This window comes from Dermacentor albipictus, chromosome 6, assembly GCF_038994185.2.
Source record: "Dermacentor albipictus isolate Rhodes 1998 colony chromosome 6, USDA_Dalb.pri_finalv2, whole genome shotgun sequence".
In the NCBI taxonomy this organism is placed as follows: Eukaryota; Metazoa; Arthropoda; class Arachnida; order Ixodida; family Ixodidae; genus Dermacentor; species Dermacentor albipictus.
This window is the reverse complement of record NC_091826.1, coordinates 17057296-17069916: the sequence shown is the minus strand read 5'-3', so window position 1 is coordinate 17069916 and position 12621 is coordinate 17057296. Positions and strand designations below refer to the sequence as shown.

Here is a 12621-nt window from a genome sequence, read left to right as displayed (position 1 = left end):
AAGAATAAATGAAAAGGAATGAAAAGAAACATAAGACAAAAGAACAAGAAAGGAAGGAAAAGAAAGAAAACTGCTCACGGATGTCGCTCATCTTGAGAGATGTGTCCGGGATGAAGAACAACGGTGGCAACACCATCATCGCCGTACCCATGTAGAACATGAAGTCGAAGATGAAGTTCATCGTCCAGTACAGCAGCGGGGTCATGCCCGTGATCATGTGCAGGTGCTTCACCTGCATGCATGTCCGCCGACACCAGGTTTGGCCTGTCGAAGTGAGTACCACATTGCTAATGTGCTGCTCCCGGTAGCCTCCCTTTTCATTTTGGTTAGCATTCGTGTATGTTGTTCCTTCGAAGTAGAGCTATGTATTCTTTGTTCGTCTTTCGGGGGCATTGTTACATGTCAGTTGCTTCACAGATCTTTGCTTAGATTACACTGACTTCAACGCCACTGATATGTTCTGTGTTATCTATATATCCTCCTTTAGCAACCAACCAAAAAAATATGTACATACTCTACAATACAAATAAACAAACAAGCTAACGAACTAGCTAATTTGCAGATGCCACTGACGGCTATGAATTAGTGCACAATATAATGGTTCAAGAAGAACGGCACAACAGAATGCTAACCACTTTTGGACGTAATTTTTCCTTCCTGACGTGAAATACTTCGCTTTCTGGTTCTCTTACTTCTCTTTTTTAATCGAAAAATGTCTTAGTCCTTTTCATACTACTTGCCTTATCGCTGTAAAATTTGTCCGCTTCAAAAGTAACTTCCATTCGCAGACATGAACTGAAGAAAGCACCTTCAGATAATCCGCTTATCTCACTGTGTGTCTTGTGACTCGTAATGCGCAACGTTTCAAATTTTGTTCGAGCTTCTGGTACAGTTTGTATTCTAGACGTGAATCTTAGGAATTGCCCATCAACGAAGATGCAACTTTTTTTCTTTGATTGCTCACACTTATTGAAAACTGCATAAAACTTCATTCTCGAAACAATAGTTCACCCATACGGCAATATATTCGCTATAATCTACGAGTCCAAGGTTCTCTAGATTTAGCATTCCGGCTCAGCTGACAGATTATAAGGTGGTGGGTGTGACGTGGCGAGAAGGGTCATGCACCCTTTACACCTAATTAGTAAAACGCCCAATTAATGTTCAAGCTCATACACTTCAACGTTTATTTTTTTGCCAGTATAGTGTCGATTCTCTACTGCAGGCTGTTCATTTACAAGCTAACGCTGCCACTAGTGCTTGAACATTCACCAGGTACTTCGAATGATGTGTAACTGGCCACTCGGCGCTGCGAGGTTTTAACAGATTTCAACGCTTTTGATAATTTATTCCAACAGTTGGAGCAGCGACGCGTCTCGCGTCGTCTCGGGCCGCGCGGATCTCCTGCTTAAGCTGCAACTGCGTCGCCACCCCAACATGATGGCGCTACCAACATGACGAGTGTCGCTTTGGCATTAATGAAAATTTTTTTACTTAAATTTCGTTCATGCCCAGACAGATGCGACAACGTCAGGATAATGGATGCGTGACTCTACGCCCTTAATCCGGTTTCTTCTTTATACATATGAAATAACGGCAGAGCACGCTTTACAGGAGACACAAAAATAAAGGGGGGTTGGACACGCACTTGGTGCAGTCATCATCATCGTCGTCATCATCATCAGCCTATTTTAAGTCCACTGCAGGAGAGAGGCCTCTCCCTGCGATTTCCAATTACCCATGTCCTGCGCCAACCGATTCCAGCTAGCGCCTTCGAATTTCTTCATTTCATCACCCCACCTAGTCTTGTGCCGTCCTCGGCTACGCTTCCCTTCTGGTGGCACCCATTCTGTAATCCTAATGGTGCACCTTAGGTGCATATCATCATGATGGTAATCTCCATAATTTAAATAAATCTAAACAGGAAACATTTCTGGACAAATTCCAGGACGTTCCTCCATATTTGAAAGATAGGGTTTGGTTCTCGAGGGTTGATGCTACAGAGAGATAGATATTTTGCTGGCACTGCTTGCAAACCGGAGAGAAGTAGGAACACGTTTTAGTAAGGTGTTCTCCCCTAACATGACTCGATTCGTCAAGCCTCGCTAGGAGGTGTACCTGCAGCTTCCTCTCCGTGATGGGGAAAAATACGAAGTTGCTGCACATGAGGCTGGAGACGAGGGGAAAGAAGATGGAGCGCAGGTACTTGGGCAGCATGTTGCGGTAGCGATTCTGGCTGTGGACGTCCTCATCGAGGCTCGCCTGGTTTCCCACCCCGCGTTCTCCCTCCATGGCCCCCGTCGTGACGTCGAAGTCAAACACGGCCGTCTCCATGTTGGTCACGTTACGAAGCCGAGCGGTGTTATACAACCTCAGCACGAGGGGCGCCATGTGCTGGATCTGGCCGTTGTACCAGAGTACGTTTCTGCGAGAAGTGGGCTTGTTTTGAAATTTATGACACTCTTAGAGGAAAGAGGAGGAGAAATTGGCACACGTATTACAGTACAGAGTTGTTATGAGAATACAGGATAATGTAATGAAAGAAAAAGTTTGAAGAAGTCATCGACGACAATTGTTTATGTAAGCGAATAGTCCGAACGAAAGAACAAAGCGATCAAAGAAATGAACGAACGAATGAACGAGTGAGTGGACGTTTTCCTTGCCGAGTCTGACCATCTAACTACCCTTAAACGACAAATAGATACAAAGAAATCTTTTTTGTGTGTGTGTGAACTGTAAGGCTTATGTGCAAAAAAATTTAGCATAAGGGGTCAAATAAATGCATGCGAACTTGTTTGATGCAGGTGCTGCAGCGACGAATTTGCTTCAGAAATTTTTTGAAAAATGTTCAAGACGTTTGTGCTGCTGTATATTCACATTGTTGGACGTGCGATTCCATACGTCCGGTTTTGTTCATTAGATAAGTTGGGTACGACTCAGATTGAACCAAAATGACTCCGTAAATGACTGTAGCAAAGTGCTGCTGGAGATGTTTCTGGGGAACATGACGGATCACGGCGAATTTCTTGAGAGTTGTCCACGTTGTTACGCATACCGAACGTGCCAATGAAAGCGTTCCGATGAAGAAATTACTTGCGTATGCAGAGCCCTTGCGTTCCGTTACAGGGCAGAGCACGGTTGGTGCCTCTTTCATAGTATAACTACAACGTTACGTTTACAACATCGAGCAAGAAACCGACTTTCGGGTTGAAAACTGTAGTAGTCAAATTATAACACTAAGTATACTCGCATCAAAGTTGATTATTGCTGCTGTTGGTGCTCTACCGCTATTATGAGTGCCGAAAACACATTCAGACAACAATGCACGTTGATTATCGGAATCACTAGGAATGCTATACTGTATCAATTTTTTTCCTTAATTTTTGCGCGGCCTACGGATGTACGCGCAAGTCGTGGGCTAAAAGCATTCATTACAAACACCGCTGCAAGAGCTTTGAAGGCAACGGAGAGCATTCGTAGTAAATTTACTGTAGAAGGACAAGCATCAAAATTTACATTTCGAACCCCTAACCTGAGCCCCTTCGATTTAGAATCTGGTGTTTCAACAGAGTCCACATCATCAGGACATGGGCAAACTAACTTCTAAGAGGGCCTAACGTCTCGCAAAGCATCACATTGGAGTCAAGGGAGATTGCGACGCGACGTAAGCACGAATCTTAGAGTAATATCAGCGAAAAAATTATTAAATAAAAAGATGTCGCCAGAAAAAGCTTACGGCCCACTGGCGGAACACGGTCAGTAGGAGAAGCAATGATTTTCTGTTGCAAAGCTTGCAGTTTTTTTCTGAACGATAAACAAGCTACACGTTCCTGTAAAAAAAAACGGGTACAGTAGAGGCAAGAACAGAAGATGACCACGGTGACACTTCGCCACTGATCGTTACTCCGAACAGCAATATTTACAAAGTAACTTTCGAAAACTTCAGCACGTCTATTACTCTTGCCTGCTTATAAAAAATAGCAATAGGCCTTGCAATGAAATTGCACGCACGGAATGATATGCAAGCGTCGCTGCATCTGCATGACGTGCCACATTAGAGCTTTTCTATAGGTGCGGCAGTGGGAAGCAAACGTTGCACGGCTTGATTTTACAGCATAGCAATAGCGCAAAAATGAGACGCAGACACACGATGCGAGACACTGTGTCTCGTTGTCATGCCATTACCATATTGTTATGTGCCAACGCACTCAAACTACTCTCGTCAACTTGAACGAGTCGCGCATGCCAAACATTCCGGATGACACAAACCTCCTCACAAACCACGGTAAAAATTTGTCACTCACCCAGCTTTCTTGGTCATCTGCACGCCGAAGTGCGTGTCGAAGACGTACGTGTAGAGGGACTCCCTGGAAGCATCAAGTAGCATATGGGTGACGTCGACGCTTGCGTCGACCGGGGTCACGTGGAAGCTGGGCCCGAACATTGGCTCCAGCCAGCGCTGTCGGAAATTGTCTTCTGTGTCCGCCTGAATAAAACCCTGTACGGGTAGCACAGCAGGAGCCGCAGTGCCATCAAAGTAGCATTCTAGAGCAAGGCGCACTACAAAGGTACACTAAAGGGAAACACGATATAAGTTTGTGTACGTAGACTATGTTTCTTCAGTGCACCACAAAGTATTTTTGGCCTGTTGGAACCTGTTAGCCTATAATTACTTGTGGGGCGTAAACGTTGGAATTCGTGAACCTCAGAAACCTTTACATTGTCTATGAAACTTCTGTTTATTGGCCTCTTTCTTTTTTGTTCGGCCTACTATCAGTTGCTACAATTTTGCGTAAAGAGGCACCTCGTCGAGCTACGCAGTGTACGCTGTTGCTTTCTTCCGTCAGAGAGGAAAATAAAGAATTGAATTAAAAGTGGTTCGACACTTTGCGGTGGTTCCTACGACGAGCAGCTGCTTGAAAATCACCGCCCCTCCACACCCCCCAACTCTAGTGATCGTGAATGGACGCGATTTCTTCACGTGCTTGCAAAAGAAAATGTGGCAGTATAGATGACGTTGCAATGAAGTCATTGCACGAGGTATTATCGCGAAATTCTATAGTCGAAAATTCGCGTCCTTCTGCGTTTATGAAGCAATGCCCCTTAACCGCTCAAATGCAGAGAGAGTTCCGAGAGACACTCACTCCAGTCCAATTTAGCGCCGCTCTACGTCAGTCGGGAGCGACTGGGAAGACCTGCGTTAGTCGAAGCTTAGCGACGCTGTGCGGCTGGTGGAAGACGTTAGGTATTGGAAATATTGTCTAGTTGAACGAGTGCTACGCTTTATGGCTGGTCTGAGTTAACTTCGGTATAGTAGGGCACCTCTGTTTATTAGGTCTACAGATTTGTTTGTTGGACAATACATTATGGCTTTACACTTGCGTAGGCGTAACATGTAATACATTCAGTAACAGCAGATATATGACTAAGAAATTGGGTACCAAAAAATGGCCACAGAAAGGAGACAAAATTAGTAGACGAAGCTAAAGCTTAGCTTGGAGCCAAGGTTTCTACAAACAGTATTGTCTGCAGGTAATATCGGAGCGTGCAGGAGTGACAGGCCAAATCCCGAATGCCGTGATTTTTTTTTTTTTCACAGCGAAGCTGTTTATGACTAGGGTTCCGTAAAATTTTCATGCGTGCAAGAAAAACTATCATCACCAGCAATGGCTCATGCCACTGCCCAGGCCTTCGTAGTCGTCTTCTTTCACAGTTGGCTCCGATGGTGCTCATCATGCCAGCGTTCCCATAGTGCCCCTCCCTCTGCGAAGGCGCTGACGTCACTGACCCACTGCCAGCCGGTGCGATGATTTCCGTCGCAAATTTTTCGCCTCAATATGTCGTGGAATGAATACAAAAATGTATCTAACGAATGTATAACACGAATGAATGCGAATGTAAAAAAATATAAATGTGTGCGCGCACCTTTTGTCACGATGAGCACCGATCGAGACAATAAATGTGTTCGTACCTTAGTTCGAAATTCTGTGTCACCTCTTGGTCGTCTGCTATTCCGCTTCCCTGGTCATCCAGTTTCACAGAGTGGAATGGCTCATTTATCTTTGTTACCGAAGATCATCGCGAACAGAAAGTGTAATTATACTAACCAGCTAACGCCACCGAAACCACGGCCGGATGTTCAAACTTCGCAGGCCATTTTGGGACGCTTCATGCGGCTCGCTCACCTTTGCTTGGGTGACCACCTGGAGAAAAGTGTAGGGGAGCGTGTTCCCCACGTGTTCCAATGCGCCGCCGCTGTTTTTCCCGCCGACGTACTCGAGAAAGAAGAGCAGCATCAGCAGCAGCGGTGGCATTATCCAGCTGAAAAGCGGTGCCGCCTTCTGGCGCCACACATGCGTGGCGCGTTTGGTCATCATGGCCACCACGCGAGTCGTGAGCGACGGTTCTCTGGTTGCCATGCTGGCCATCGTCTTCACCAAGCTCACTGCGGCGCGCCGATGCAAGCACGTTAAGTGCTGGCCGTATATAGACCGCGCTGATCTGACAATCCTGTGGTGAAAACATCATCCTAAATATAATCATCATCATTGTCATCATCATCCCCCCATCATCGTAGCTATCGTACGTGAACCTATTTTATGTCCATTGAGGATGATGGCCTCTCCGAGCGATCTCCAATTACCACTTTGTTCTGCCGGGTGACGCCGAATATATGTCGGCAAATTTTCACATTTCATTGTGCCGCCGAGATCCCTGCGATCCTTGACCGCGGCACCACTCCCTTTGACAGCCACTCTAATACACCCTTGGTTATCTGTTCCGAGTATTACATGACTTGCTAACTCTATTTCTTCTTCCTGATGACAACTAGAATAACGGCCAACTTCGTTTGCTCTCTAAATTCACACGCTGTCTTCCTGTCTCATAATGATACACCAATCACTTTTCGCTCTACAGCTCGTTGCGCACTCCTTAACTTCTTTAGCTTCTTCGCCTAACTAAGTTTCTTCCCCATATGTTGGTACCGGTAAAATTCAATTGCTGTAGACGTTTATTTATGGATCGCGGAAAGCTGTAGACTAGAAAGTGGCGAAGCATCGATTGCGATAGCAAATTAGTAGACAGCCATAATAAGTAAGGATAGTAATTTAATCGGCCGTATCAACTTGTAAACACTAGCTTACCAACCATGTCGCGCACAGGCAAACATGCACACACCACATCGATGACCGCAGACACTCGCTGTGAAAACGCTGGCTTGAGGAAGCGCGGCAGCATCAACGAGCGAAGTGACCTTGGTGCTGTCTATCGCTTCAACGTATACTGAGCGGCGAGAACACAGCGCACGCAACGCTACGAGCCGTCGGCCCGCCTAGACTGTGCCCCCAGAGTAGATTGTTTTCAACATAAAGCCCGCGCGACCGTGCGCTATACGCAGTTGCTGCGCACCGCTACCTCCCGTGCCCCCTGTTCTTTGCGCGCGACAGAAGACGGCGCGCTTCCTCCCCGCTTTCCTCCATAGCGCGCGTGAGGTTGAGCCGCCATCGTAGGCGCACCCTCGCACGCTTTCACTTGCGTATATATTATACGGTGTTATCGCCCTTGGACTTTATACAGAACAGCGCGGCGACGGCGACGGCAAAAATGCACCTGGTATTCATATTATTTCTATCGCAATAAAAGAAAGACTATGGATTGGCCAACTAGATGCGCTTGTTAGCTCGTGTCCGTCACACCAGAGTGAACGTCTTTAAAAAAATGGTGTCTCTAGGAGATTGCTTTGAAGGGTGGAAATACAAATGACTGGTGCATTGCGGCTTTGTGGGCAGAGCTGAATACTTACGTTGTCACTTAGTATAGCCAACCTACTTCCTTTCACTGCTGCCAATTTTCTGGTAACAGCATGGCCGTCAGGCCCCCCTTCAACTGGTTAACTGACATCTTAACTGGAACATCAAACCTCTAGTCTCTAGGAGATTGCTTTGAAGGGTGGAAATACAAATGACTGGTGCATTGCGGCTTTGTGGGCAGAGCTGAATACTTACGTTGTCACTTAGTATAGCCAACCTACTTCCTTTCACTGCTGCCAATTTTCTGGTAACAGCATGGCCGTCAGGCCCCCCTTCAACTGGTTAACTGACATCTTAACTGGAACATCAAACCTCTAGTCTCTAGGAGATTGCTTTGAAGGGTGGAAATACAAATGACTGGTGCATTGCGGCTTTGTGGGCAGAGCTGAATACTTACGTTGTCACTTAGTATAGCCAACCTACTTCCTTTCACTGCTACCAATTTTCTGGTAACAGCATGGCCGTCAGGCCCTCCTTCAACTGGTTAACTGACATCTTAACTGGAACATCAAACCACGTTACGGCACATTTTGATGCCGCGTTTCTCGGAACTGGTGAGGAACGAAGTTTCTAGCGCAAGGTTATGCTTTGACCACTAAATACCTCCAATTTGCAAGTACACTATGTCCCCTTATCCTGTTGTAAGATTAATTAGTGAAATTATTACTAGTTGCATTCCCGATTCATCGTGAAACTATGATGACCACCACTGTTACGCAACTTTCGTCACCAAAAAATGACGTATTCCTCGACACTTAACACAAGCAACCAAGTAGAATAAGCAATAAAGTCGCTGAAATATTGGCGTTATGTCCTCCATGTTGAAACTTTGCACCACAAGATGACGTCACCAACGTGGCTGGCAGACCAACGTCTGCGAGTATTCAGTAAATCAGGGATACGTTTACGGACGAGCTAAAACTATCCAGCGACTCACTCCGTGCTTCGAGAACAGAGACATCGTCGCTGAAGATGTCCGGGTGCTTCTGGTGATGGTGAAGGTGGTGCTCTTCGCCCACACGAATGAGCACGTCCTCGAGCGACGTCACTGCCAAGCCTACTGACTCGATGCCCAGCTCCACGCTTTGCTGTTCTATATCCTGTGGAAGGAAGTGCTCGTTGACAAGGTAGTGTAACGCGTCTACAAGTTACTGTTTCAGAACAGAAGTTTCTGTCGGTAGCTTGATACAATGTCGCCGTTTCAAGCGTTCTTTCGTCGACGTCATGACAATTACCCTTGTAACCACGACGTGACGTCACATCCGCGGCATACTACTGACAAATTGCTCTTTCCGTTATTAAAACGTCCGAACAGGCTCCGAAATTCTTCCTTGTTTGGCGCAGTCATTAAGCGAACTACGATACTTTTGGGACAGCGTTTGCGACCCCCTTCATTGCAGCGACGATTTTATTATTATTATTTCCGAAATTACGCTACAGCAACGCAGCATATGCTTTTACACCTGATTCCACGATGATATGATAAGCAATTTCAAGTACATTTGAATCTCTCTGTGTGCTTACTATACTCACTGTTAGAATTGAGTTATGAACAACGAGAATACTGTTTCGGAAGGCTTACAGAGTCTCTTTTTCTAAAGGTGAACATTTTGGGTTTTATTCGGAGCGCACTGGTGAGCAGCTTGTCTCTTTTGTATGTCGCGGGTTTGCAATTCCCGTAACTTTGCTTGATCACTTACACCTGCACTTCGTCGGAGATCAAAATTAATCTATATTCAGCGCGTGTACTTTCAGACTACTGCACAACTAGATAGTTCGAACTATGTACGAATTCTGTAGTTTTACGTGCCAAAACAACGATTTCGTTGAGGCACACCATAGTGGGGGACTCCGGCTTAATTTTGACCACTAGGGAATCTTTAACGTGCCCCCAATGCATGGGACAGGGGCTTTTTTTTTGCATTATCGCCCCTATCGAAATGTGGCCGCCGCGGTCGAGGTTTGATCCCGCGACCCCGTGTTTAGCAGCCCAACACCATAGCCGCAAAGCCAGCGCAGCGGGTAACTGTGACTTCTTTCTTGCATCTTTAGAAGACGACCACTTATGGTCATGCCATTTGCTCCACCCGAGCAGTTTGCGCGCGCTAATGCAGCGCCCTGTCTATTCCCGGTCTATTAACTTTGTGTTCTACGATGTTCCACTGCGAGGTGTCTTTCAGCTTTGATAACAACGCGGTATTTGATGGACCTATAGAGATCCATCGCACGCATATCGCGCATCAGGGGCAGTCCTCTACTTATTCCAATGGCGATAAGCTGTCATACGAAGCCTCATAAAGTTAGTATAGCTAATCATTCGGAAAGCACTCGGAAACATGAGCACTCGGAAACATTTTCATTCCTCCATGCTCAGAAACTTCAATGCGACCTTGTCAGCACAAGCTTCCAGACGGCCTTGTGTGGCGGCGCCTCGGTAACATAGCAGCAGCTGCTAGTGTTGAGAGCTCCGGTGGACTGAATAAGTCATCTACGCGGCGGGAAAACACACTGCGGAATGCGCGTGAGCACGACATCTTTCAAGCCAATTTGGCACCTGTCTTGCGAAAAAAAAAATATGGATACAACAGAAAACCCTAATAGGACAAGCGCTGCAATTCGCTTCTTGTCACTCCCTCTCAATGTGTTGTATGGAATAGATGACGTAGACGCAACCTTCGTAATTAAAGTACATAGAAAACCTAATTATCTAGTACGCACAGTTCGCACCTGTGGCGCCACTGATCTGGCGAATGGACAATGTGGCGCAGCGCATTTGCGAATTAAGAAAAGGGTGCAACGAAGACTGCTTCCGCGCGAGAGAAAGAACAAAATCAATGGACTGATTTTTTTATAACCAAATTTACTGCAAGTTGTGGCCTCACCTTGAACATTGTGACAATCTTCTGCGAGGCCGCGAGGTGACCGAGGATGAACAATGCCTCGTTGTCCGAGTTGCTTTGCAGCTTGGCTTTCGGTGCGTACTTCACCAGCAGTTTACCGATGCCCGGAATGTTGCACTTCGGCAACTTCTTGATCCGCATGTGATAGCCGGTGCTGAACCGCTGCTTCAAGAAAGTCGGAGAGCCGCTGCACCTGCATGAGATTGACAGATTGATTGATTCATTCATCTCCTCGGACAATTTAAAAAAGTGCTTGTATCTCTCTCTCTCTCTGTGTGCGTGTGTGAGAGAGAAAGGTTAGCTGGGCAATGAGGGGGGAGAGGGATTATAGTTAGGGTGGGGGTACAGTGGGAGGGGCAGGGGATGATGCGGGTTGTAGCTGGGATTGCGCTACATTTGCGCTACGACGTGTGTGTGTACGTGTGCGTGTGCGCGTGTGTGTGTGTGTGTTTGTGTGTGTGTGCGTGTGTTTGTGTGTGTGTGCGTGTGTGTGTGTGTGTACGTGTGCGTGTGTGCGCGCGCGCGCGTGTGTGTGTGTGTGTGTGTGTGTGTGTGTGTGTGTGTGTGTGTATGTGTGTGTGTGTGTGTGTGTGTGTGTGTGTGTGTGTGTGTGTGTGTGTGTGTGTGTGTGTGTGTGTGTGTGTGTGTGTGTGTGTGTGTGTGTGTGTGTGTGAGTGAGTGAGAGAGCACATGCAGGGGGTGCTATAGCGTATCCATACCTGATAATGGACGTGTTCCGTCCTGGTTTTTTGAAATTAGTATTTCGAGGAAATACTAAAAGGAAATGGGCATGGACAGGACATGTAATGAGCAGGGAAGTTAACCGATGTTCATTAAGGGTTACGGACTCGATTCCAAGGGAAGGGAAGCGTAGCAGGGTGCGGGAGAAAGTTAGGTGGGCGGATGAGATTAAGAAGTTTGCAGGGACAACATGGCCACAATTAGTACATGGCCGGGGTAGTTGAAGAAGTATGGGAGAGGCCTTTGCCCTGCAGTGGGCGCAACCAGGCTGATTATGATGATGAAGATGATGATGATTTCGAGGAACCTTCAGGCGCACGACATCAACCGTTCACAAGCACATGTCTTGTACAACGATTTACTCGAGAAAATGTGCCTGCTGTGTAACTACTGCCGTTATCGCTCAACCTGATGCGGCCGTTGGCCATGATGACTATTCGGTCGCCAAGCATGTCAGCCTCATCCAGGTGCTGCGTGGTGAGTAAGATTGCGCAACTGCGGCGTATCTTGAGCAGCAGCTCCCACATTTCTCGCCGACTGTCGGGGTCCATGTTGGCCGTCGGCTCGTCCATGATGATCACCTGCAACAGCCCAGTGACCACAACGAAATTTAGTGCATATCCACTGAAAGTATACTGATAATCCTAGTTTGTGCTGCATATGTCCAGTAGACGTATCTCCCACGAATTTTGATCGCACTTTCAGCGTCGTGTGAACATCCCTTGCATATGCGTGAGCGACATTGCACGGACAGGTCAGGGCTTTTTGTAGTGTTTGCTATAAGGAATATTGCATCTGCAGAGGATGTAATGACACCTAATGGGTAGTACGACCACGCAGCATCGCGTGCACATGCATGCACATACGAGCGTGCGATGAAGTTGTTTAATACACTATCATTCTTTGGGTACTTCACGCGCATTCCTGGGGCTATCTATCTATCCAACCGTTATCCCGTCTATCTGGATCACTGAGTTGTCCGTAGTCGAATGGTTAGGGCATCGGGATGCTGCGCTGAGGTAACAGGGTTTGAGGCCAACCATCGGAGCAGCTTGGGTCACCGAGTGCTTGCCGATGTGTACACGCGTGCTGCTCTCCAACGAACCTCTTTCATGTCGACATGGGTCACTATAGATGCGGGACTGGGAAGGCACCGCTGTTCGAAGAAA

At 46.8% G+C, this 12621-nt stretch overlaps 1 protein-coding gene across 2 annotated transcripts in view; it reads right to left on the bottom strand.

Annotated features, from left to right (window-relative positions):
* Positions 1-12621, bottom strand: part of LOC135914453 (phospholipid-transporting ATPase ABCA3-like) — a 45627-nt gene that overhangs the window by 11590 nt on the left and 21416 nt on the right. For both annotated transcript variants that reach the window (XM_065447314.2, XM_065447315.2), the window contains 7 exons: positions 11861-12033; positions 10694-10904; positions 8749-8911; positions 6186-6445; positions 4305-4498; positions 2119-2425; positions 79-232 (listed from right to left, as the gene is read on the bottom strand). In XM_065447314.2, coding sequence (XP_065303386.2) covers positions 79-232; positions 2119-2425; positions 4305-4498; positions 6186-6445; positions 8749-8911; positions 10694-10904; positions 11861-12033 — 1462 coding nt within the window. The remainder of the gene's footprint in view (positions 1-78; positions 233-2118; positions 2426-4304; positions 4499-6185; positions 6446-8748; positions 8912-10693; positions 10905-11860; positions 12034-12621) is intronic.